This window comes from Muscardinus avellanarius (genome assembly GCF_963383645.1).
Source record: "Muscardinus avellanarius genome assembly, chromosome: 4".
Classification (NCBI taxonomy): Eukaryota; Metazoa; Chordata; class Mammalia; order Rodentia; family Gliridae; genus Muscardinus; species Muscardinus avellanarius.
Window position 1 is genome coordinate 70127501 of NC_137789.1, and position 27991 is coordinate 70155491.

Below are 27991 nucleotides of genomic sequence, written 5' to 3' on the forward strand. Positions count from 1 at the left end.
TTTCACCTTTTACGGTGACACATGCCTACAATCCCAGTACTTGGTAGGCTGAGAAAGGAGGACCACAGGTTCGAAAGCAGACTCAGCAATTTAGCGAGGCTCTCCACAACTTAGTGAGACCCTGATTCAAAACAATAAAATAGGTAGCCGGGCGTGGTGGTGCATTTTTGTAATCCCAGCATTTGGGAGGCTGAGACAGGAGGATCACGGTTTGCAGACAGCCCTCTGCAACTCAGTGAGACCCTATTTCAAAATAAAGAATAAAAAAATAGGGCTGGGGATGTTGTTTGGAGGTAGAATGCCCCTGGGTTTGATTCCCAGTACTGGGGAAAAAAAAAAAAATATATATATATATATATATACACACACACACACACACACACACACACATACGTGTGTGTGTGTGTGGGTGTGTGTGGGTGTGTATTTATATATATAATAAAAGAGGCTGGGGGTATAGCTCAGGTAGAAGTCCAGGGTTCAATCACAACTACCACAAAAATAAATAATAAGGTACTTTTCAAATTGTACAATGGCAGAGATTTTCTTAAGAAGCTCAGTGTATATGAGTATGTATGGTAGGACAGGTTCCCTGGAGTAAGTTATATTGATAACACTTTTTGGTAAATGGCTTTACACATTCATATCCTTTAATCTATTAGTTTTATTTCTCATAAAATCTCCAGGCATCCTATTCAACTTTATGAAAAAACTGACATGATTATGCTTGCCTTTGCTAAATTAAAAATTGCTATTTACAAATAGAAAATCGGTTAATTTTTGTGTATGTGTGTGTGGTACTAAGGGTTCAGGCATTCTACCTCCAAGCTATACCCCAGCCCTATTTTTTATTCTTTATTTTGAAACAGGGTCTCACTGAGTTGCAAAGGGCCTAAGTAGCTGAGGCTGTCTGCGAACCGTGATGCTCTTGCCTCAGTTTCCCAAATGCTGGGATTAGAAGCATGCACCACCATGCCTGGCCTGAGACTCTATAAATTTTTTATAGTTGCTAATATAAGACTTTAAAAAAAAACTGTTAGGAGAACTTAAGCTGTGAAATAAAATCATAGTTTGTAAAGTTAGCCACCTTATTCTCTACATAAAAAGCCTGTAATTTAGCCGGGCATGGTGGTGCACACTTGTAATCCCAGGATTTGGGAGGCTAAAACAGGAGGATTGCGGTTCACATCCAGCCTCAGCTACTTAGTGAGACCCGGTTTCAAAATAAAGAATAAAAAATACAGCTGGGGGTGTAGCTCAAAGGTAGAATGCCCCTAGGTTCCATCCTTAGTATCAAAAAAAAAAAACTAATTTTATGGAATTTCTTACTAAACTTCCTTTCCAAAAAGAGGCTTTCCTCACACTTCCATCTAACAAATTTAGCATTTATTCACTCTATTCACAATACCTGATTTCAAAATATAGTACACATCTATAATAACAAAACCAGCATGATACTGGCATAAAAATAGACAAATAGACCAATGGAACAGAAAAGAAAATACAGAGACAAATCCTCCTAATTATAGCCAGCTGAATTTTTCCTTAATAAGTCACCCTACTTCAGAAATTAGTTTACAATATTTATCCTATCACAATAGTAACATTATAAAAATAAAATATTTAGCATCTCCTGGTTTTATATTAATATTGCACAGAGGGAGGAAGAATCCAGTTTCTCCAAACTTAAACCATCTAGCCAGACATGGTGGCACATGTCTGAAATCCAAGTATTTGGGAGGCTGAGACAGGAGGATCACAGATTTAAGGCCAACCACAGCAACTTAGCAAGACCTTATTTCAAAATAAAAAATAAAGGGCTAGGTGTATAGCTCAGAGATAGAATATCCCTGGGTTTAATCCCTAGTGTAACAATATATATTTCATAATAGTAGTTATTTCACTATCAAGAATTTCTTTATTTTTTAAGAATTTCTCTTTTAAGAATTTCTTTCACCAGTCGGGCATGGTGGCACATGTTTGTAAACCCAGTACTTGGGAAGTTGAGACAAGAGGATCGCAGGTTCACAGCCAGCCTCAGCTACTTAGACCCTCCACAACTTAGATCCTGTTTCAAGATATAGAACATAAAAAAAAAAAAAAATGGGGCTGGGAGTGTAGCTCGGAGTACACAGAAGTACAATGCCTCTGGGTTCAATCTCCACTACCAAAAAAAAAAAAAAAAAAATTCTCTCTTTTTTTTTTTTTTTTTGCAGGTCTGGGGATGGAACCCAGGGGCATTTGACCTCCAAGCTATATCCCTGACCTATTTTTTTTATTTTGAAAAAGGGCCTCACCAAGTTGTGGAGGGCCTCACTAAGTAGCTGAGGCCGTATGCAAACCGTGATACCGTGATCCTCCTGTCTCAGCCTCCCAAATGCTGGGATTACAAGAGTGTGCCACCATGCCCGACAAGACTTTCTCTTTTAAATGAATGTTGTCAGTTCTTTTCTGATTTCTTTATTTACTTTAATAAGTATTTTCTATTCTCAACTCTATCTTTAAAGTGGGGAAAATAACTGTCAAAATAATAATTCTAAAGATAAATCAAAATTAAGTATTAAAAAAAAGTATATGTATGCTGGGCGTGTAGCTCACCATGCCCATCACAATCCCAGCATTTGGGAGGCAGAAACCTGAGGATCCCAGTTCAGGGTTCCAGAACAGCCTCAGCTATTTACGTCATTTGCAACTCAGTGAGATCTTGTTTCAAAATTAGAAAGACTAAAAACATAGGGCTGGGTGTGTGGCTTGGAGGTACAATGCCCCTGGGTTCCATCTCCAGAGAGAATAGTATTTTAGAATTTTTAATATAACTATTATAAACTATAAATGATAAATACCAAAATGCTATCCACATTAATCACATAAAAAGTAAAATAACAATTTAATGGTAAATTCAGTAACACTGGTTAAAGTAAAACTTAGTGAGGACGCCGGGCGTGGTGGTGCACTCTTGTAATCCCCACGCTTGGGAGGTGGAGACAGGAAGAATGTGCTGGTTCGAAGCCAGCCTCACTGGCTTAAGAAACCCTGTTTCCAAACAAAAATATAAAATAGGTCTGGGAGTGTAGCCCGGAGGTAGAAGGGTTTCCAGGAACCCCAGTACCACCAAAAATAAAATAAAATAAAAATAAAACCTTAGTGCAATTTAGTGAGACCATGTTTCAAAATAAAGAATAAAAAATAGGGCTGGGGGTGAAGCTGGGAGGTAGAATGCCCCTGAGTTCCTTCCCCAGTACCACAAAAAAAAAAATTTTTTTTTCATGTGCAAAGAAAATATCACCAAGAGTCCAAGATTACCCCCAGCTGAGAGTTCTTCTAGTTACAGCATACTTTGAACCTTCAAATATGACACATTATAGCATTTGGAGTATTGTCTGAATTACAAACAATTCAATTCAGATTAGAAGAGATACAATAGGAATTCCAAAGTTCTAATCCTTCACCCAAAGTACCTAAATCAGGGTAAATATTAAAAATGTTAGGTGAACAAGATATAACAGCTGCAGAATAAAGAAGACAGAGAACTGGTGCCGGGCATAGTGGCACACACTTGTAATCCCCGCGCTTGGGAGCCGGAGACAGGAGGATCGCGCAGGTTCGAAGCCAGCCTCACTGGCTTAAAGGACCCTGTTTCCAAATAAAAAGTATAAAATAGGTCTGAGAGTGTAGCCCGGAGGTAGAAGGACTTCCAGGACCCCCAGTACCACCAAAAAAATATTAATAATAATTGGAGTATTGAATATGCAACACTACCAAAGAAAACATTCTAAAACACTAAAAATGTAATATGTTTCAATCAATATAAACAAAATAGGACTCATAAACTATTCTAAATTTAGATTTATCCCTTTCAAGTTAACGGTCAATGACAAATATGGACACTGTGATATCTCTATCTCTAAATCCATATTAGGCCGGATGTGGTGACGCACGCTTGTAATCCCAGCATTTGGGAGGCTGAGACAGGAGGATCTGGGTTCTCGGACAGCCTCAGCTACTTAGTGAGGTCCTTTGCAACTCAGTGAAACCTTGTTTCAAAATAAAGAATAAAAAAGTAGGGCTAGGATATAGCTGAGGTAAAATGCCCCTGGGTTCCATTCCCAGTAACACAAATTAAATAAGTAAATCGAAGTTAGGTAAACATATAGCAAGTTTTCAGTATTAAGATAAATATAGCAATTAAATAAGACCTCATACTAGTAGCTTAAAAATTATAAACAATATCACAAAAGCAATCGTTCAAAAGATGTGGAAAATAACTGAAAACCTGATGAAAAAAAGAACTGACATCTCACCAAGTTAATTTTCAGTAGATAACTGTAAAACAAATCTATGTGATAAAGATACTTCAAGAGAACATGAATGTTAAAGTCATAAGTCACATTCCATTCATGTTAGGTGTCCTTGGGGGCAGGGGATAGAGGGTACTAGCAATAAAACCCAGGCACATTCTACCCCCAGCCCTACTTTTAATTCTTCATTTTGAAACAAGTTCTAAGTTGTGGAGGGCCCCACTAAGTAGATGAGACTGGCCACAAACCCGAGATCCTCCTGTCTCAGCCTCCTAAGTACTGAGATAACAGTATACCACCACAGCCAGCTAAGATGTCCTTCTTTCAACTACTTCACATCTGAAGTTGGAAGGACTATAGATAGAGGCTGTAAATCAAGTCACCAAAGAGGAGTTACTTTACTCCTGCTGGTCATCTAGAGAGACTATCAAGACAACTCCAAATTCTTGCCTTTGGTTATTTGGAACTCTACTGGCACCAGGAATTCAGTCTGTGAGTATGAGTCAGTCAGGACTTGTTTCCCAGGAAAAAATATGATTTTTTTTACTCCTGCTCAGTGCCAAGTTTAATACATGGAAGTTTCCTTTTTGTCCCTTTCTGTGGGACTACTTATTTCCTGTGTAGTTTTGTCTTGTTTTTTGTTTTTGTTTTTGGTACGGGGATTGAACTCAGAGGCATTCTACCTTCAAGCTACACCTCAGCCCTATTTTATTTTTTATTTGGAAACAGGGTCTCGCTAAGTTGCTTAGAGTCTCACTACATTGCTGAGACTGTCCTCCAACCTGCAATCCTTTTGTCTCAACCTCCAAAGTAATAGGATTACCAAACTCAGATTCCATATACTTTTACATTAAGGATAGAGCCTTTAGGTTTCCAGCTTTATAATGGGGTCCTCATCTGGGTATTTTCTTTTTTCCCTCAATGGTGCTTATAAGACTGATATCATCTTAGAATTAATCAAATAGTCAGGTATGGTGGCACACACTTGAAATCCCAGTACTTGGGAGGCTGAGATAGGAGGATCACAGATTCAAGACCAGCCTCAGCAACTTAAATAAGGCCCTCTGCAACTTTGTGAGATCCTGTTTCAAATTAAAGAATTAAGAGCCGGGCCTGGTGGCGCATGCTGATAATCCCAGTACTTGGGAGGCTGAGACACGAGAATCACCGGTTCCTGGCTAGCCTCAGCTACTTAGTGAGGGCCTCTACAACTTAGTAAGAACCTGTTTCAAATTAAGAATAAAAAAAAAAAAAAATAGGGCTGGGGGTGTGGCTCTGAGGCAGAACGCCCCTGGGTTCTATACCCTGTACCTCAAAAATAAATTAATTAAAAATAAAGAATTAAAAATAGTAGGGGTATAGCTCAGAGGTAGAACATCACTGGGTTCAAACTCCAGTTTCACCAAAAAAAATTTAATCAGATATAATAAAGCAAATACAACTATATCTTCCTAATGTAAACATTATGATAAAAAGTAACAGTGATAGTAAATAAAGAAAATAAAAATGAAATTGCAAATACCTGTCATTTGTATATACTCTCAAAGGTCTTCTATCAAAATCACTTTCATATCTAAATCTTTCATCCATATCTTCACTTACTTCCAGATCTTGGTCTGGTCTACAACACTGTCTATCAAAAACACGATCCTCATTAAACCTTCGAAATCTTCTTTCCGGAATACCAGCCTTGCTGGCAAACTTCTGATGCTTTGTATTGGAAATGCCCACTTCTTCATCAGTTTTTTTAATAATTCTTCTATTTCTTAATTCAATTTCATCATCTAGTTGTCGATATCTGTCCTCCTCTAGTCGTCTTTGGTTTAGAAGCTCTTCATATGCCTCTGAAGAAGTTAGGATATCTCTCCTGGGACCCTCTGAATGTGTGCATGATGTTTGTATTTGTAGAGGTAAATCAGGCTTAAGTTGACTAGTAGGATTTTTATGTCTTTGACTGTTAGGCTGTTCAATTAAAAGAGAAAAAGAAAACAATTCTTAATGAGATACGAGTAAAGAAGGGGAACTACCTGAGGGAGATAGGAGGAGGAAGAAAGAAGCTCCCAATTGCACATGACATACATTCACAAACATACCAAAGTCAGCTGGAAGGGAATGGGGTGAGAATTGAGGAGGGGTCAAATGAGTGATGTGTACATGTATGCCTCTGCCATCTTATACCCCATTAAGATGTATGACTACAATGCACTAATAAAATAATGAAATGTCACTACTTAAAAGGTAACTAAAGCCTCAATTATGCTTAGTTCATTTATTTATCATCTCAACTCTGAAATTTTATTTAAATTTTTAAAATATCTATTCTTTCTTCTTTTTGGGGGATTGGTAATACTGGGGACTTACCCAGGGGCATTCTACCTCCAAGCTACATATTTGCTGAGGTAGTCCTTAAACCTTCAATCCTCCTGTCTCAGCCTTCCAAGTACTGGGATTAAAGGCATGTGCCACCACATATGACAAAAATATTTATTCTTTAGAGGGAAAAACACCTAAACAAAATTTATCTTGCAAAACAACTTATTAAGTATCAACAAAAAGGCAACAACAAAATGGATATAACAATAAAAAGATAAGATAAACTATATACCACAAGATTCTAGATATGTTTTGGTAGTTAAAGATTTCCTAGAAATATTTCAAATTAAATATTTCAAACAACCGAGGGTATTAGTGCATGCTTGCAATCCCAGTACTTGGGAGACTGAGACAGGAGAATCACAAGTTCATGGCCAGGCTCAGCTACTTAGTGAGGCCCTCAGCAACTTCATGGGATCCTGTTTCAAAATAAAGAATAAAAAATAGAGCTGGGGTGTAGCTCCGAGGTAGAATGTCCCTGGGTTCAATCACCAGTACCATAAAAAAAATGTAATTTAGTTTTAAAAATCCTTTTTCAACACAAAGAATAAAAATCACTCAAACATAAACAAAAATCACCCAGGCGTGGTGGCACACACTTGTAATACCAGTACTTGGGAGGCTGAGACAGGAAGGCTGCAGGTTGACAGCCAGTCTCAGCTACTCAGTGAGACATGAAACTTAGTGAAACCCTGTTTCAAAAAACTAAAGAATAAAGCTGGGCGTGGTGGCACACGCTTGTAATCCCAGCATTCAGGAGGCTAAGACCAGAGGATCACGGTTCGCGGACAGCCTCAGCTACTTAGTGGGTCCCTCCGTAACTTAGTGAGAACCTGTTTCAAAATAAAAAAATAGGGCAAGGGGTGTAGCTCAGAGGACAAGTGCCCCTGGGTTCCATCCCAAGGCATACAAAAAAAAAAAAAAAAAAAACTAAAGAATAAAAAATAGGGTTGGAGGTATAGCTCTCAGATAGAATGCCCTTAGGTTCTATCCCTAGTACTAACAAAAAGAAAAAACAAAATAAATAAACAAAAATCACTTAAAACTGATATCTAAAGTCTTCCCGTTTAGATTAAGTTTTTTAAAAGGTAGGGTAATTGCTTCAATATAAGATAACATAATTTCCCCAAACTTATATTTAAATATTTTAAAAATGTTTACTTAAAAATCAAATGACAGTCGGGCATGGTGGCGCACTCTTATAATCCCAGCACTTGAGAGGCTGAGACAGGAGGATCGCATAGGTTCAAAGCCAGCCTCAGCTACTTAGTGAGGCTCTCAGCAACTTAGTGAGACTCTGTTTTTGGAAACAGAGTATAAAATAAAGTATAAAATAGGTCTCGGAGGATAGCCTGGAGGTAGAATAAGTCCCTGGGTTCTACCCCCAGTACCACACACACATCAAATGACAAAGCCAGGTGTGGTGGTATACCCTATAATCCCAGTACCTAGGAGGCTGAGATGGGAAGACTACAGTTTTAAGGTCAGCCTTAACAACTCAGTGAGGCCCTCAGCAACTAAGCAAGACTCTGATTCAAAATAAAAAATAAAAATGGCTGAAGGTATAGCTCGGAGGTAAAATGTTCCTGGGTTTAACCACCAGTACCAAAATGGGGGGGGGGGCATATTTAAAATATAAAAAGCTTTTCAAGTACAAAATATGCAACCTATAAAAGCAAAACCCACAGCCAATTGATTCTTGACAAAAGGGTCAAAAACATGCACTGGAAAAAAGACAGCCTCTTCAACAAATGGTGTTGGCAAAACTGGTTAACCATATACAGAAAAATGGAAGTAAAACCCACTTTATCACCCTGCACAAGAGTCAATTCAAGATGCATCAAAGACTTGGAAATCAGACTTTGAAGCTGCTTAAAAAGAGCATACATTAAACACTTCAATACACAGGCACAGGTAAAAACTTTCTCAACATGACCCCAAAGGCACAAGAATTTAAAAGGATAATCAATATGTGGGATTGCAATAAACTGAAGAGCTTCTATAAACAGAGAAAACTATCAAGAACCTCAACAGAGAGCCAACAGAATGGAAGAAAATTTTTGCCAACTACTCTTCCCATAAAGGACTGATATCTAGAATATACAGAGAACTCAAACTCACCACAAAGAAAACAAATAACCCAATCAAAAAATGGGCAAGTGAACTAAATAGACACTTCACAAAAGAAGAAATTCAAATGGCCACTAAATGTATAAAAGATGTTCAACATCATTAGCAATCAAGAGAGATGCAAATCAAAACTATCCTAAGATTTCACCTAACTCCAACCTGAATGGCAATCATTCAAAACACAACAACAAATGCTGGCGAGGATGTAGAGAAGTGAGAATTCTAATACACTGTTGGTGGGATTGCAAATTAGCACAAAACAGTATGGAGGATCCTAAGAATGGGAATGAACCAACCTATGGGTATCTACCCAAAAGAATGAAAACCAAACTACCAAACTGATGCATGCATATCTATGTTCATAGTTAAATAATTCACCATTGCCAAACTATGGAACCAGCCACAATGTCCAATAGATGAATGAATTACAAAACTATAGGATATGTACACAATGGAATTTTACTCAGCCATAAAGAAGAACAAAATTACATCATTTGCAGGGAAATGGATAGAACTAAAGAACATTATATTAAGTGAGATTAGTTTGTCACAAAAAGTAAAAACTCAGATGCTCTCCCTAATATGTGGACACTAGGTAGAAAATGGATCACAGAAGGAACTCTATATGAAGGAGAAACCTTAGATGAGCAAATAAGGTGAGAGCTGAGGGTGATGGGAGGGGGAAAAAGGGAAACTCCCTAATACACATGATGTACATTTACAAACATATCAAAATCAATCATGAAAAAGAGGAAAGGGGGAGGGAATGGGGTGGGAAGTGGGAAAGGGCTAAATGAGTGATGTATGCAGGTGTGCCTCTATCATCTTTTTTTTTTTTTTTTTTTTTTTGTGGTACTGGGGTTCCTGGAAGCCCTTCTACCTCCAGGCTACACTCCCAGACCTATTTTTACATTTTTTATTTGGAAACAGGGTCTCCTAAGCCAGCACCCGCAGCTGGCTTCGAACCTGCGCGATCCTCCTGTCTCCGCCTCCCAAGCGCGGGGATTACAAGCGTGCGCCACCACGCCCGGCTGCCTCTATCATCTTAAGACTCCATTATGATGTATGAGTACAATGCACCAATAAAAAAACAACAAAAATGTAAATGCAAAACAATGCAACTAATCAAAGTATGATAATACAAAAATCTAAGTGTAAAATAAAAGTTAAGCTTTAAAAAGGCACTAATATATTTAATATAAAAAATGGAAAGTCACTGGTACTTTCATGCATTTTCCCCAAATTGATTTTTCTTTTTGGCAAAATAAAATACAATTACAAATAAAGAAGAAATGTTTAAAATGAAAAAAAAAAAAAAAAAAAAAAGAAAGAGCCAGATGTGGTGGTGCATGCTTGTAATCCCAGCATTTGGGAGGCTGAGACTGGAGGATTGCAGTTCACGGACAGCCTCAGCTACTTAGCGAGGCCCTTTGCAGCTCAGGGAGACCCTATTTCAAAAAATTGTAAAAAGACTAAAAAATAGGGCTGGGGATATAGCTCAGAGGTACGATGCCCCTGGGTTCCATCCCCAGTACATCAAAATAAATAAATAAATAAATAAAATGAAAAAGAAGCAAAACCCACCTCAGTACTCTTTTCTAGCTGTTTGAACTTTTCATTGGATTCTTCCTTACCCCTGAGAAATTGATTGTATTCTTTGTTGCGTTCAAGTTTCAATCTTTCCTTAAAATAGAAATCAAAAGACAATGTTACCTTCAACTTTAGGAAAAAGTATTTTAATGCTAAATCAGAATCATACAAATCAGAGCTCTTACTCGAAAACAAGCTTCACTAATAATTTCAAGAATGGAAGCCACTGCTAGGAACAGCAGAGGTCTAACCATTGTTGCAGTTCCTCAGGTCTCTCTTGCCACATGGAATACATATGGCTACATGCTTTGGGTCCATTAACACATGTAATCTCTAACAGAATGGAGCTGGTCCAATTATGAAACATCTCCAGTTTATATTTTAGTAGTTACACAAATTAGATCAAATTTTCCAAAGAGCCATGCTCCATAATCCCATAGATTCCAGGTTTGGTTACCAAAAGACAAACAAACCAGATGCAGTCTGTCAAAAGCATTCCTATCCCCAAACCAATCTGGAACAACTACTGCTAATGACTTCCTTTCCAATGTTCAATAAGAAATCTCATATTTTAAACACAAAAAGAGCAAATTATATAGACACTAAAATATTATAATGGAAATATCTTGATGAAACACAAATACCTTACATTAAAATTTTTTCTTAGACTCTAATACCTCCAGTATGTCAATGAAACGATATAATCTAAAAAAGCATTAAAGAAATGAGGTTTGTTTTTTGAAACATTAACCATCCATTTTATTTTACACAATATTTAAAAATCTACCCTGAGACTATACATGACACATACTTATTTATTGCTATTACCTCTATCACCTCTAAAAAATATCAATATGTATTAGTGAAGTAACTGAAACACACATCCAAATAGCTCGACCCTCATCCTACATAAGAGTTCAATATACTCTCATACCCACTCATTTCATTGTTAACTGTGTCACCAGAAGAAAAACCAATGCTGAAAAAAATACAGCCTGGATAGTTAAGTATAATCAAACACAGAAAATTAAAGAAATGTATCAATTTACATGGCTGTAAAAGTAATGTTCAAAATATCTTGCAAACAACACAACTTAGAGACTCCATAAATCTTTGAAAAAAAGGAAATATACTCAAGTATGGAGAAATTACATATTCTTCCACTTGCATTTAAATTAAGAATATGGTCTTTCATTATTTTGATGACTCAGAAAACTCTACTTGAGTAATTTTTCCTATCCACCTACCTTAGCAGATAACCTCTCACCAATAGGAAGAGAAACTCCCAGAGTAGATGGATCTGTTTCACCCGTAGATAGAAAATTTTTCTGTATATATACACATTAAAAATATATATTACCTAATTATCTTTATAAAATGTTTAACATGTCTTTATATCTTATATTCTTAACTATTACATTATGCAAAGCAAAAAATGAAACAGAGATGAAAATAAAAACTATAAATCTATAGAGTCCATACCAGAAGTTACTGGGACAAAAAAAGGTAATTTAAATCAATGTACAACTCCCTAAAAAGTAGCATCAGGCCTTTTCATTTGCATAAACTTTTACACACACACACACACACACACACACACACACACACACACACGAAGGGAGGGAGGGAGGGAGGGAGGGAGGGAGGGAGGGAGGGAGGGAGGGAAAAAGGGAGGGAGAGAAGGAGATCTGAAATTAAAAAGCATGGTAGAAAAGAAACGTTTGCAATTTATATTCCTCTTCTAATATATATTCTTCATTCTCAGTGCTCTGCTATTTTGTACTATATCTAAGACAAAATTTAAGCATCCTCACAAATATTTTCATGCTTGCCTGAAATGCTGTTTTGTTTTTGTTTTTGTTTTGTTTCTATTTCCCACAACTGCCAAAAGACATAAATTAAAGACTGTTTCTTTATGTGTGCCTCCATTTTTGTTCATCAAGCATTTAAGTGAGGCAGTGCGGTTCAGCATTAGACTGGGAGTCAAAAGACATAGGACCTATGACCAGCCTTAATACTTACTTGCTGCAGGACACTGAGTAGGTCAGCTAACATCTCTGGCATAACTTCTTCCATAAAATGAGAGTGGCGCCTGATCTACCTACCAGTCAAAGCTAGTACAAGGACCAGGGAGGATAAAAAATGTAAAGTCTCTTTAAACATAAAGCAAAGGTAAAGGATAGAAAAAAGTATCCATGATTCCCAACTTTTTGGTCCTGCTACTTTCTATTCAAAAAAGGCGAAATAAGTTACTCCTGTCTCAGTTTCTTCACAGTTTCTTTTACCTATGAAGACAACATCTACACATCATTAGGGTCTAAAGATTAAATCAATCAAGATCAATCTAGATCTATCAACCAATTATCGAACATCTAATGCTTTTTTTTTTTTTTTTTTTTTTTTTTGGTGGTACTGGGGATGGAACCCTGGCTACACTCCCAGACCTATTTTATATTTTATTTGGAAACAGGGTCTCTTAAGCCAGCAAGGCTGCCTTAGAACCTGCACAATCCATATGACTCTGCCTCCCAAGCACTGGGATTACAAGTGTGCATCACCACGCCCGGCTAGGAACTATTTTAAGTGATAGGAAAATGCTATTTATGTTTCCTCTATTCAAGAGACTGTGGAGGAAGGCAGTGGTTTGGAGGGTTACTAGGGGATGAACCCAGAGGTATTCTACCTTTGAACTACATGTACAGCCTGATTTTATTTATTTGAAAACAAGGTCTCTCTAGGTTCATGGGAGTCTCACTACTCATTGAGGCTGTCCTTGAACCTATGATACGCCTGTCTCAGTCTCCCAAGTACAGGGATTATAAGAAATTTATAATTGAGTTCAGGAAATAGACGAGTAAACAAATAACTATAATACAACATACTGTCTGCTACAATAGCATTATATCCAAAACATGGGAACACTGATTAATATGACAATGCGATTAATAAAATTTCATTCGATTTGAATTGATAAATTTGTTGTTCTATAAAAGCAAAATTAAAAGTTTGCTGTATAAAACTCTAAACTTCTTTGTCAAAGGAAACAGTAGGACACACGACTAGATTCTAATGTCAATTTATCTCCTATATAGGAGGTACACTATAAAGCTAACCATTTTATAGTTAAAAATTCACAAAACCACATTCAGAATTCCTAGGCTGAGAAGACAGTTATAAACCCTCACTCCTTCACTGAGCTAGTCCTAAAACTCAACACAGATCTAAAATAATATTTGCAATTTTCAATAAAAGAAAAAATAAGAACAACATAAGTTTTCAAAAAGTTGAATTTTAGTCATTCCTTCAGCTATTCATTAAATACTAACTGCCTACTATGTGCCCAAATTCCTTGATACATTGGGTCTCATCACTCTGTTGGAAGGTCATAATTACTGTGACTAAAAAAATGGATAAAAACAGTAGGTTATAGCCGGGGGTGGTGGCGCACGCTTGTAATCCCCACGCTTGGGAGGCAGAGACAGGAGGATCATGCAGGTTCGAAGTCAGCCTCAGCTGGCTTAAGAGACCCTGTTTCCAAATAAAATATAAAATAGGTCTGGGAGTGTAGCCAAGATTCCCTCCCCAGTACCACAAAAATAAAAAATAAAAATAAAAACAGTAAGCTATAGATAGCATAGGCATCTAGGAGGTTTGAGTGGGAAAAATAAAAATAGGGAGTTCCCTTTTGGATATGTTCTAAAATGTTCTTAACAAGTAAGATATCAATTAGATTTCTAAGTAAAAATATCAAGCAGGAAGCCAGATAGAAAAGTTGAAATTCAGGACAGAGGTATAGGCTAGAGATATTAATTTACTGACTGAATTTTTTTTCTTTTTTTTTTTTTGGGTACTGGGGTTCCTGGAAGCCCTTCTACCTCTGGGCTACACTCCCAGACCTATTTTTACATTTTTATTTGGAAACAGAGTCTCCTAAAGCCAGCGCACGCGGCTGGCTTCGTACCTGGGCGATCCTCCTGTCTCTGCCTCCCAAGCGCGGGGATTATAAGCGTGTGCCACCACGCCCGGCCTACTGACTGAATTTTAAGACCGTTCTGAGCTGGACGTGGTGGTGCACGCTTGTAATCCCCCCGCTTGAGAGGCAGAGACAGGTGGATCGTGCAGGTTCAAAGCCAGCCGTGCTGGCTTGATACCCTGTTTCAAAATAAAAATAAAAAATAAAAATAATAAAGTATAAAATAGGTCTGGAAGTATAGCCCAGAAGTAGAAGGGTTTCCAGGAACCCCAGTACCACCAAAAAAATAAATAAATAAAAATAAAATAAAAATGTTCTGAGAATATGACTTCCTTCCTGCATTTTTGGATGGTCAAAAATCCTTTATTCTAAAAACTAGGAAGAGCCAAGCGTGGTGGCACATGCTTGTAATCCCAGCACTTGGGAAGCTGAGACAGGAGGATCACACAGGTTCGAAGCCAGCTTCAGCTACTTAGTGAGGCCCTGTTTCCAAATAAAATACAAAATAGGCCTGGGAGTGTAGCCTGGGGGTAGAAAGCCCTGGGGTTCCATCCCTAGTACCACAAAACAACAACAACAACAACAACAACAACAACAACAATAATTAAAAATAAAATAAATAAAAACTAGGAATATGATAGTTTGTTCCAATGGCTTTTTTTTAGAAAATTTAAGATTTTTTTTTTTTATTTAAATATCCACAGCCGGGCGTGGTGGCGCATGCTTATAATCCCAGCATTCGGGAGGCTAAGACCAGAGGATCGTGATTCATGGACAGCCTCAGCTACTTAGTAAGGCCCTTCGCAACTTAGTGAGACCCTGTTTCAAAATAAAGAATAAAAAATAGGGCAGGGGGTATAGCTCGGAGGTCAAATGCCTCTGGGTTCCATCTCCAGACCCGAAAAAAAAAAAAAAATCCATACAATTTAAAGGTCTATAAGCCACAAGAGATTCAGGATACCACACATCATCACAGGAATACAGGAAGCTACAGGTACCTCCCAATACCCTATGTAATTTTCTTTTTCTCTTGTTTGCCCTTCAATCCACACCATTTTTGCTTTTTCAGTACTAGGGATTGAAGTCAGGGGCATTCTACCTCCAAGATACACCCCCAGCCTATTTTTTATCCTTTATTTTGTAACAGGGTCTCACTAAACTGCTGAGAGCATCACTAATACTTGAGGTGAACCGAGATCCTCCTGCTTCCCAAGTACTGGGATTACAGGTTTGTACCACCACACGTGGCTCAGCTCCCACCTATTTAGATAACACTGAATGATTATCTCTTTCAATTTAAGGAATTACTGCTCCTCTACTACTCTTTACCAAAAAACTTCACATTCCTTTTTTTTTTTATTCTCAGTACTGAAATGGAACCCAGGGGCATTCTACCTCTGAGATACACCCCCAGCTTTATTTTGTATTCTTTATTTTTTAACAGGGTCACACTAATTTACAGAGGGCCTCAATAAGTAGCTGAGGCTGCATAAACCTGTGACCCTCCTATCTCAGCCTCCCAAGTAATAAGGTTACAAGCAGGAACCACTATGCCTGGCTTTCTACATTCCTTTAAATTTAAAAGATTTTTGCTTCTTGATGACTTTCACACTATAAAAGCAATCTCTGTTTACAGCCCCTATAGTGGATTCCTACATGACTAGAGCTGCCATTTTGCCCACCAGGTGATGTTGGCATGCATCTGAAGCCTTAGGGACAAAATCAGTGAGGCAGCAATCAGAGTGGGTTGTGGTGGTCACTCGCATTGTTAATTACTTTTGAGAAAGGCAAGGTCAAGACAAGGTCCATTGGCCCTTATCTAACCTAGGACATAAACCCCTTCCTCTTGCCTTAGGATACAGGGATCCTCCTTTCTTGCTGTTGCCCAAGACATACTACTGTGTCTAATAAATTGCACTTTGTATAATCTTAGATCTATCTCTTTCTTGGACTTTTTGGCACCCTCTTTAGCGCAGCTAGTTCTCACACACAGGGGATGAATTTTTCTAAAACACACCCCACTGTCATTCTTTGGAATATGAAGTAATGTAAAATCTACAAGTAAGCTGAGCATGCTGGCGCACACTTGTAATCCCAGGATTCGGGAGCCTGCGACCTGAGGACCACGGTTCACCGACAGCCTCAGCTACTTAGTGAGGCTGTCCCCAACTTAGTGAGACCCTGTTTCAAAATAATGAATAAAAGCCGGGCGTGGTGGCGCACGCTTGTAATCCCCGCGCTTGGGAGGCAGAGACAGGAGGATCGCGCAGGTTCGAAGCCAGCCGCGCGCGCTGGCTTAGGAGACCCTGTTTCCAAAAATGAAAATGTAAAAATAGGTCTGGGAGTGTAGCCCGGAGGTAGAAGGGCTTCCAGGAACCCCAGTACCACCAAAAAGAAAGAAAGAAAGAAAGAAAGAAAGAAAGAAAGAAAGAAAGAAAGAAAGAAAGAAAGAAAGAAAGAAAGAAAAAACAGGGCAGGGCGTGTAGCTCAGAGGCTGAATGCCCCTGGGTTCCATCCCCAGACCCACACACAAAAAAACTACAAGTAAAAGTAAATATATATATATATATATATATATATATATATATATATATATATATATATATATATATATAAAATACCAGAGGTAAACCCTGTACCAGAGGAAAATCCTACCCAAAAGGGAGAAGGAAGGAAGGAAAGACAATGGTTGGATCCAAGGAAGTCAGGCCGGGACATGAAAGACATGTGCCATGCTGAGGAATTTGAATTTTTATCCTGAAGTCATTGAAAGTGACATATTTAGACTGATAAGAGATAGGATCATTCTGGAAAGTAGCAGGGAGAATGGACTGAGAATTAATGCAACCAGAAGAATAAAAAACTATAGTAACAGTTTAAGACAATAAGATGAGAATCTCTAATGCAAAGAGCTGTTTTTAAAACACAATTATGCTCTTTGCAGGCTACTTACGGAAATATATTGTTTCTCCAGTGCCTCTCATAGACAAGTTAAAAAACAACTGCCTTAAAATCTGATCCTATCTACAAACACCATTTCTCACTATTCTCAAAAAAGAATCATTCTGATCCAGTTAGGCTGGTAAACATAGTATGCATCACTCATACAAACCTAAGTCTACCTTCCAAGTCCTTCTCATTTTATATTCTCCATCTAAAATACTCTCCTTGATTCTCTCCCTTGATTGTCTAAATTCTACCTATCCTATAATGCCTTACAAAACAACACTTCCCACTGTGAGGTCTTTCCTGATCATTATATGCTTCTTGTTATAGTTATCACTTTCTAAGTTGTATGAATGTTATCTCCATTAGATTCTAAGCCCCTAAGGAGAGAATCCATACCTGAGACTCATCTTCATCATAAGCATTTAAAAAATGCCAGCTGAGTAATGAATGAATATAAGCTTCCTTTTAAAAAGTTTTATAAAACAATGAAACCATTTATCTTTGTATTCCAATATAAATTTACAAATACAATCCACAAGTTTTGGTGCAAAAATATCAGGTAATCCAAATCCTGACAATCCAAACAATTCAAAACATTTTCAAATACTTTGATTATTCTATCACTTTATTAATCTTATTGTGATTAGCATAATTTGGAAAACAAAAACTAGCATGCTTATAAGCAATGGAATTACAAGAGCTGCAGCATAAAGAATGCGCAAGAAAGCAACAAAACAAATGCAAAGCAGGAATCAGAAGTAATGATTATATTAATAGAAATTATAATATATAGACTGTCATCTTGCTAAGCCGAAAGCTAGGATACAAAATGGTAACAGTCAAAAGTCTCCATATCACAAATGAAGCTGTTTTTCTAATTGGTTTGAATCATATAAATGCAAATGATTATAAGCCACTACATCTTTAAAAAAAAAAAAAAAAAACAACTAAAGGAGAACATTTTGCAGGCAACCCTACCTTTCTTTTTGCTTGTGTAATGCCCTAAAGAGAAACAAACCATTGATAAAATGTACTCAAAATCTAGTCTCTCCATGTACAAGTCATAATCAGTAAGATATCATTTGTACAATTTTTAGAATAAACATTATAGAAAGTTGAAAAACTAAGGAATACCTGGGAATGACTAGAAATATGATTGTTTAAAAATAAAAAAAATTAAAAATTAAATACTTATAATCTAAAAAGTAAATCAAATCGTTTAGCTACTATATAATTTCTAAAATATATCTAAGAGTACTATTAAATGAAACAATAAATCATACAGCAAAGAGTTTTGAAGTTAATGAATACATTAAGTAAAATTTTCTATAAGTTTAACTCAAAGAAAAATAATTAGCAACAAGAATTTTACATATCTTTTTTTTTCTTTTTTTTTTTTTGGCACTGGGTATTTAACTCAGAGGCATTCTACCTCTAAGCTACACCTCCAGCCTGATTTTTTTTATTTAGAAACAATAAAACCTAGGGTCTCACTAGATTGTTGAAAGCCTAACTTGCAAGGCTGGCTTTGAACCTAAAATCCTTCTGTCTCAGCCTCCAAAGTGGCTCCATAGAAAGCATGCGTCACTATGCCCAACTTTAATGTATCATTTAAATACGTAGTTGAGGGGAATAGAGGATTGGGAAATCATAATTGGGATAATTAAAACTATTTTAACTTTAGAAAAACCATGAATAAAGCCGGGCATGGTGGTGCACACTTATAATCCCAGCATTTGGGAGGCTGAGACAGGAGGATCGCAGTTCGAAGCCAGCCTCAGCTACTTAGTGAGGCCCTTTGCAACACAGTAAACCCTGTTTCAAAACAAAGAATAAAAACTAGGGCTGTGGGTGTAGCTCAAAAGTTCCATCCCCAGTATCGCCAAAAAAAAAAAAAAAAAAAAAAAAAGAAACAAAAAACCATGAATAACCAGACTTTAATAATTTCATTTAAAATTAGAACTCACTGCCCTATTCCAAAGGCCAAGAGTCTAAGACAGACATGGAAGTGCACACCTGTAATCCCAGTACTTGGAGCTATGATAGGAGGATCACAGGCTCAAGGACAGCCTCAACAATTTAGCAAGGTCCTCTACAACCTAGAGAGACTTTCATCAATATAAAAAATAAAATGGGGCTGGAGGTGTAGCTCAGAGGTAGAATGCCCTTGAGTTCAATCCCCAGTATCACAAAACTTAAAAAAAAAAAAAGTTCATTAGACCCTACACACACCCAGCCCCAAGTACTCAGAATGGAAACCTGGACCTCACACATGCTAAGCATGTGCTCTTCCACTGAGCTACACACCCAGGAAGAGTCTGTGTTGTTCCATGGCACAAGTTCTCAGCATCATTTTTCTCTCTATAAATACTATATATATATATATATATCAACTTTACTAGATCTCACTGAAAATTAAAACATATGACTAACACTTTATAAATGCAAATTTAGGAAATGAATTCTGAAGCTTAAGATCCAATTCATTAATGAAACTCATTACCTGAGTAAGATAGCGTCGATAATCCTGCCGCAATTCTTCTTTTAATTTATGTTTCTTCCTTTCATAGTCTTCCCCAAGTGGTAAACTTAATCCATAATCAATTCCTAGAAATAAAGTAACAATAGAGCTCATTTACAAACCAATTGCAATGAAGTTTACCTTTTGTAATAAAATATGGTATGAAAAAACATAGTTATATTGATTCTGAGACTAGCTTCTGGAAGTTACTTAAAATGTTTCATATTTGTAATCCCAGTACTGGGGAGGCTGAGACAGGAAGATACTGGTCAGAGAACAGCCTCAGCTATTTAGTGAGGCCCACTGCAACTCAGTGAGACCCAGTTTCAAAATAAATAATTAAAATAAATAGGGCTGGGGAGTATAAATCAGAGGTAGAATGCCACTGGGTTCCATCTCCAGTACTGCAAAATAAAATAAAATGTTTCAGTGAAAAGTGTTTCAGTATTACATAGACATAGTGGAAAATGTTAATCCTACACATAAACCTAGCCACCCTGTTCTCCTGCCCAGAACAACCAATCTCCTTCTGGAGATTCTCCTATGTATCTATAAACAAATACTTTTATATTTTGTACAGAAATTTATCCCTGTATGTTTTATATTTACTTTTTTCCTGTTTAGTTTTGTTTTTGTGGTACTGGGGGTGGGACCCAGGGGCTTTTCTACCTCCGAACTATACTCCCAAACCTATTTAATATTTTACTTGTACTTTCTTTTTTTTTTTTTTAAACAGGGTCTCTTAAGCCAGTCTCAGCTGGCTTCAAACCTGTGCAATCCTCCTATCTCAGCCTCCCAAGCACGGGGATTACAAGCTTGTGCCACCACACCCGGCTTTTTTTTTTTTTTTTTTTTTTTTTTTTGTGGTACTGGGGTTCCTGGAAGCCCTTCTACCTCCGGGCTACACTCCCAGACCTATTTTTACATTTTTATTTGGAAACAGGGTCTCCTAAGCCAGCGCGCGTGGCTGGCTTCGAACCTGCGCGATCCTCCTGTCTCTGCCTCCCAAGCGTGGGGATTACAAGCGTGCACCACCACGCCCGGCTGGCTTTAATATTTTATTTGGAAACAGGGTCTAAGTTGCTGAGAGCCTCACTAAGTAACTAAGGCTGGCTTCGAACTTGTGCGATCGTCCTGTCTCAGCCTCCCAAGAGCTGAGATTACAAGCATGTGCCACCACTCCTGGCTTACTCTTTCCCTGTTTAGATAAATGGTCCTGCACTATTTAATATCGTATTTTTTCAAGGACAGCAAAATTAAAGCAAAGAAAAATTAATTACCTCCAATTTTCACTTAATCTACTTTATTTTTATAAAAATAAATATCTACAATTTTAATGTGTGGTTTCCAGTTTAGGAAAATTAATAGCTAGAATCCCAGCTATTTTGTTTGTTTTAAAACAGGATCTATTTGCTGAGACTCCTCATATCTGCGATCTACCTTTCTCAACTTCCCAAATATTGGGATTACAGGCATGCGCATGGCTTAATAACATGATTTTTTTTTTGTCATGTGTGTGAAAAAAATAAATTAGGACTATGTATTACTTTAAATGAAATTTCCCCATCCAATTAAGCCACCAATTCTGATTTCAAGTAAAAAGGCATTAACTTTTTTATTGGGGTAAATACATCTAATATGAATTTACCATTTTAGTAACCTTCTAAGTATACAACTTAGTAGCGTTAAGTACATATATTTACAATGTTGTATAATTACCACTTTCTACTTGCAGAATTTTTTTTATCCCAAACAGAAACAGGATAAAAAAAAATGGATGTTAATTTTACAACAAAATCTTCATTATGAGTAGTGTTTCCTTATATATAATTAAAAAATTAAATTACATTTTGGGGTGATGACTATAGAACTTGTTTATATACTAAAAACCATTGAATTGTATACTTTATAACTTACAATATGTAAATTATATCTTAATAGAGCTATTAAAGTCAAATTACATACTTTTTTAGTTAATAGTAAAACACTGTCAAGAAGCACAAATATGAATATTCAGATTTCTAAAGCCTTTCTCCCATTTTTAGTCCTACTATAATGTCATAACACTAAAAAATTATCATTTCTAAACACAATAAAATTTTATAGTACTGTAAGCACCACAGACAAAATAATTGACTGCAATTTATAAACTGCTGTGAAAAATCACCACTTTTGTACCTTATTCCTCATAATGCAGGTAAATGATGGGAGCCTATCAAACATTTGTCATATCACCAATTTATTACATCACTGAGACAGTTTGGGGAGGAAAGACCAAATTAGTATAAATAGAAATGATGTCTATTGATTTTTATAAAATACTAAATTTTACTTTCCTCCATAAACACTGAATTCCCTTGATAAATTTGTCTGGCCTGTTAAACTCCGTAGTAATAGATGGAATAAAGTATTCCTTAGGGATACCTCTCACACATTCTTTCTTCACAAAGGAATATAAGCCTTATTTTTAAAAACACAGAAGCCTAAGGAGATAATTAATGAGTTGAGTCTCATTTCAGAATGGAATATCACATATGAAACTCAACTGAAGGCAAGGGCCATGTTTTCCGCAAATTTTATAATGCCTGGTACCAAATCTGTATCCAAGAGTAAGTATATAAATGAATGCCTGAGCAAGAGGAAGGAAGAAATGAGAGGAGGGGTTTAAAGCAAACACTATTCTTGGTATTTAGTTTCTGCTTTAGCAGCCTGACTGCACAGAGAGGAGGCATCATACCTAGTATCCAGAGTTACATACTTAGCTACATAAGGTCACAATGGCTATTCTATTGTGTCAAGGAGGAAAAGACAACACTGGAGGACATTACATCCCAACAGGCTCAGCTTTTCAAGGCTGAAAACAAGCAATTAACACCTTTCTGAAAAAAATCGTGCATTTAAGGTGGATTTAACCATTGTTTTTCAACTCTATTTCATGGGCTCATGTGGAAAAACTAAAAGAAAATCATGATCTAATTTCATTTATAAATTACTGTTCATATTAGGTTTTATCTTATTCTTCAAGAGTATTTGGTTTTTACTATTGGTAGTATTTACAGACAACCATTTATAATGCTTTCTGAATTATTTATAATTCTACTAAATTTATTTAACAAAAAAATCATTACCTTTTTAATTATTTGTCATGTTACTGAAATTTTACAGCATTAGAGGTAGATTATAAGAGTAAAATTAAGAACTATGTGGAACAATTTAAATATTCTTATTTTTAACTGTAAATTAACAATGGCATCTTAATTGACTTAGTGAGCTATGATTATGGTGAGACTTACTCTTCAGCTACTGCCTTCTGATGGTTCTGGTGCCAAGTAGCAGTCCTTTAAGGTCACTTGAAGTGATGTCACTTTATCAAGTAAACATCAGTGACCTTGATATAGTCAGCATTATGCTTCAGGACTTTATCAATTAGAAGTACTGGTTAAACAAAATATTTAAAATTAAAGCATATAATCTTTTTAAATTTAATTTTTTGATGTGTGTTATAGTACTAGGATTGAACCCAGAAACATCCTAACTTCAACCTATACTCCTAGCCCCTTTTTTGTTTTGTTTTTATGGTACCAGGAATTAAACCCAGGGGCATTCTACCTCTGAGTTACACCCCCAGCCTTATTTTATGTTTTGTCTTGAAACAGGGTCTCACTAAGTTGTTGAGGCTGGCCAAAAGCCTGCGATCCTCCTGTCTCAGCCTCCCAAATATTGAGATTAAAAGGGTGTGCCACCACATCTGGTTTATTTTGTTTTGAAATAAGATCTCACATAGTCTTGCCACATTGCTGAGGCTGTCCTTGAACCTGGGATTCTCCTGTCTCAGCCTCCCACCTACTGGGATTATAGGTGTGAGCTAACATGTTCGATCTAACAAAACAATAATATAAAACAACTACCAAAGAACATTTACTTTCTTCTTTTAATAATTATATTACCATGAGAAGGTATTATGTAAAAGCAATCAAAAGACAAATTATAGGAAATAATGGGCTTTTACATACATAGGTAGTTTATAAAGAGATGTGACTAATTAAGAACACTGTACTCTCTTAAATATCAGCTATAAAGGTATTACTACAAGAACCCATTTGGCACTGGGGGTGGTGGCGCACATTTGTAATCCCAGAATTCGGGAGGCTGAAACGGGAGGACTGAACGGACAGCCTCAGCTACTTAGTGAAGCTCTTTGCAACTCAGTGAGACCCTTGTTTCAAAATAAAGAATAAAAAATAGGGCTAAAAGTGTGGCTTGGAGCTAAAATGTTCCTGGGTTCCATCCCTGGTACTGCAAAAAAAAAAAGGAACCCATTTAATGTATACAAACTGAAGAGTTCCTATAATCTCAATTGCAATAAGATAAACTAAAACCCTGTTAAAAGAAATTATCACTAAAAGTACAACTAAAAATTAATGAAGCTGGGTGGAAAGGCACTTGCTTGTAATTTCAGTTTTGGGAGGCTGACACAAGAGGATCGAAGGTTTAAGGCCAGCCTCAGCAACTTAGCAAAACCCTGTCTCCAAATGCAAAAGAAAGTAGGGCTCAGAACATAGCTCAGAAATAGAATGTCCCTGGCTTCAATATTCAGTGCCTTCCAAAAAAAAAAAAAATAACAAAACATTAATTACTGGTTGTTGTTGGGTTTGTGTGTGTGTGTGTGTGTGTGTGTGTGTGTGTGTGTGTGTGTGTTGAAGACTAAACCCAGGGGCATTCTAGCACTGAACTATGGCCTCAGCCCTATTTATTTATTTTATTTATTTATTTATTTATTTATTTTTCATCTGGAAACAGTCTAAATTGCTAAAAGCCTGCCTAAGTTGCTAAGGCTGGCCTTCTACCTAGGATCCTCCTGTCTCAACCTCACAAGAACTGGGTTAAAGACATACACCACCATGCCCAACTAGGATCCTCCCTAAATTATCCTGACAGTTTCTTCTATCACTGGTACAAGGTATCAGTAAATCTAAATTTTCATAGAAAATCCCAAAATATCTACTTGTTTTGAGTACTTCCCATAATGGGAAGCAAAGAAAATTCTCCTGCAATCTAATTTTTGAAAGTCGATAATATACATACGGCAAAGAGCATAATTATATGTATACTGTTCAATGAATTTGTATGCACTCAGATAACTACAACCCAGACGGAGGTTTCCAATGTCTCAGAAGGTACATGTATGCTTCTTCACCATTGATATCCCCTTGCAAAGCTAAAAATTGTTCAGACTTCTCTCAGTGTGGATGTGCGAATGCTCTTGTACCTCAAAAAGAATCAGTTTGCATCCTCTCACATCTGGCTTTTTCATTTGATAGGTCTATGAGATTGACCCAGAAGGTCGTGTGCACGGTAGGTAGCTCATCCTTTTGAATTTCTTAGTATTCCATTATATGAACACACCACAATTTTGTTGACAGATAAATGAGTTGTTTCCCTGTTTGAGGGGAGGATACCATTGTGAAAGCTATATTGACATTTTTATATGTCTCTTGGTAGACACATGCATATATTTCCCTTGATTGAACAGAGGGCTATTCTACCTCTAAGCTACACCCCAGCCCTATTTTCTATCCTGTATTTTGAAACAGGGTCTCACTAAGTTGCAGAGAGCCTCAAAAAGTAGCTGAGGCTGGCTGTGAACCTGCGATTCTCCTGTCTCAGCCTCCCAAATACTGGGATTAGAAGCATAAAAACTGTCCAGGTTTAATAGATTATTTTATTTCCTTTTTTGGGGGGGTTGGGGGGGCACCGGGTATTGAACCCAGAGGCCTTCTGCCTCCGAGCTACACCTGCGATCCTGCTGTCTCAGCCTCCCAAGTACCGGTATTACAAGTGTGTACTACCACATTTCCTTGTAAATCAATTTAACAAAAAGCCTTCTGTTACTACATTATATTTACAGATATTTGAGGAAAACTGACATCTTTTATTTATTTATTTATTTATTTATTGGTGGTACTGGGGGTTCCTGGAAGCCCTTCTACCTCTGGGCTACATTCCCAGACCTATTTTTTTATATATTTTTATTTGGAAACAGGGTCTCTTAAGCCAGCACGGCTGGCTTCGAACCTGCACGATTCTCCTGTCTCCACCTCCCAAGCACAGGGATTACAAGCATGCGCCACCACGCCCGGCAAAAACTGACATCTTAATAATACCAAATCTGATAATCCATGAAAATGACATTCCTTCCCACTTATTTAAGTTTCATTAAATAAAATTTTATATAGGTCTGATTTTGTTAGATTTATTCCTAAGCATATTTCAAATAGTTCTAAATTTTTTTTCAATTTCATTTTTTTTTTTTTTTTTGCAATACTAGTAATGGAACCCAGGGACATTCTACCTCCAAGCTAGACCCCAAGCCCTATTTTAATTCTTTATTTTGAAACAGGGTCTCACTGAGTTGCCAGGGGCCTCACTAAGTAGCTAAGGCTGTCCACAAACCCAGATCCTCCTGTCTCAGCTTCCAAAATGCTGGGATTACAAGCATGCCCATACCCAACGGCTCTTGTCTTTTTTCTTCTATTGAAAATATTGTGTTGGAGCCAGGCGTGGTGGTGCACGCTTGTAATCCCCGCACTTGGGAGGCTAAGAAAGGAGGATCACACAGGTTCAAAGCCAGCCTCAGCTACTTAGTGAGGATTTCAGCAACCTAGTTAGATCCTGTTTTCAAATAAAATATAAAATAGGTCTGTGAGTATAGCCTGGAGGTAGAAAGACCCTGGGTTCCACCCCTAGTACCACCAAAAAGAAAAGATCGTGGTGGGCGCCAGGTATAGTGGCTCACACTTGTAATCCCAGCATTTGGAAGGCTGAAATAGGAGGATAGAGGTTCAAGGACAGCCTTAGCTACCTAGTGAGGCTCTTTGCAACTCAGACCCTGTTTCAAAATAAAGAATAAAAAAATAGGATTGGGGGTGTATCCCAGAGGTAGAATGCCCCTGGGGGTTCCATCCCCAGTACCACAAAAGGAAGGAAGGAAGGAAGGAAGGAAGGAATGAATGAATGAATTGCATTGGGGCAGCACATGGCAGGTTAGGCAAGGAGGTGGGGACCAAGGTGGCCCAGATTGCCCAGCTAATCCCAGTAACTCTGCAAGCCTCCTTGAAGCCTACAACCTCTCTGGGGGAGCAAGCGGTACTCCAGGCTGAGAGCTTAGACCCAGCCATGACAGACTTTAAATTGGGCATCATGCGGGGTGGCCCAGAAGTCCAAATACACTGATAGAGCCAGGCATGGTGGCGCACGCTTGTAATCCCTGTGCTTGGGGGCTGAGACAGAAGGATCACGCAGGTTCGAAGCCAGCCTCAACTGGCTTAAGAGACCCTGTTTCCAAATAAAATATAAAATAGGTCTGGGAGTATAGCCCGGAAGGTAGAAGGCCCCTGGGTTCCATCCCCAGTACCGCCAAAAAATAAAAAATACACTGACAGATGAGCAAGACATCCATTGGTAGATAGCTACTCCTTTGAGGCACTAATGAAGTAGATGCAGATGGAAATGGTGCTAAGATATTTGCATGAGCCTTTCACAAAAACAGAGGAAGGGGATAGGGCAGGCTCCTTCATGAGTTGCTGTGGGAGAGACACAGTGCTCCAGGATTCCAGGTGGTGCACCTCAATGCTGTGACTCTAGACAACTACCTTGGTGTCCCAAAGCCAAGGAAGACTCCAGCAAACAGAAAGAGGAAAGCTTGTATTAGCTTGCAATCCAGCAGCTTCCCACAGACCCCACACTAAAGTGTGGCCTGGTACTACAATGCCAATAGGGATGTGGTGGAAGAAGAGGAAAACTACCTACTATGATTGTCATTCTCCTCCCTACAAAGTGATGAAGAAACGGCTCCGGGAGTTCAACATCTGTGGGCGCTGCCAGGTGACCTGGTATTGTGGCTCCCAGTGCCAGCAGAAGGACTAGCCTGCCCACAAGAAGCACTGTCAGGAGAGGAAGCATCCCTTCTAGTAGGAGCTTGAGCCAGAACAATGATGGGCGGAGCTTCCACTGCTGTAGGCCTGTGGCTTCAGACTTCTAAGCCCACAGCTGAAAGAGACTGATGGTTGAACCTGGGTGTGCCAAGGAATCCAGAAGCAGGCCCAGAAAAGCCACCATGAGATGCCCGATGGCCCACACAGCCTTTGGAGACAGGGC

General features: G+C 37.8%; 1 protein-coding gene and 1 pseudogene across 8 annotated transcripts in view; one reads left to right on the top strand and one right to left on the bottom strand.

Moving 5' to 3' along the window:
• The window catches only part of CSPP1 (centrosome and spindle pole associated protein 1), a gene marked incomplete at both ends in the record, with an annotated part of 131405 nt that overhangs the window by 96388 nt on the left and 7026 nt on the right, over positions 1-27991 (bottom strand). For 4 of the 7 annotated variants that reach the window (XM_080693860.1, XM_080693861.1, XM_080693858.1 and 1 more), the window contains 3 exons: positions 5821-6260; positions 10386-10484; positions 19817-19920. In XM_080693860.1, coding sequence (XP_080549986.1) covers positions 5821-6260; positions 10386-10484; positions 19817-19920 — 643 coding nt within the window. Of the gene's footprint in view, positions 1-5820; positions 6261-10385; positions 10485-11638; positions 11720-19816; positions 19921-27991 lie in introns of all 7 variants that reach the window. The other 3 variants (XM_080693859.1, XM_080693856.1, XM_080693855.1) reach the window with 1 other exon arrangement.
• Positions 25016-27805, top strand: LOC308261925 (zinc finger MYND domain-containing protein 19-like; annotated as a pseudogene). The gene is made up of 2 exons: positions 25016-25189; positions 27246-27805. The product of its transcript is annotated as a zinc finger MYND domain-containing protein 19-like (transcript).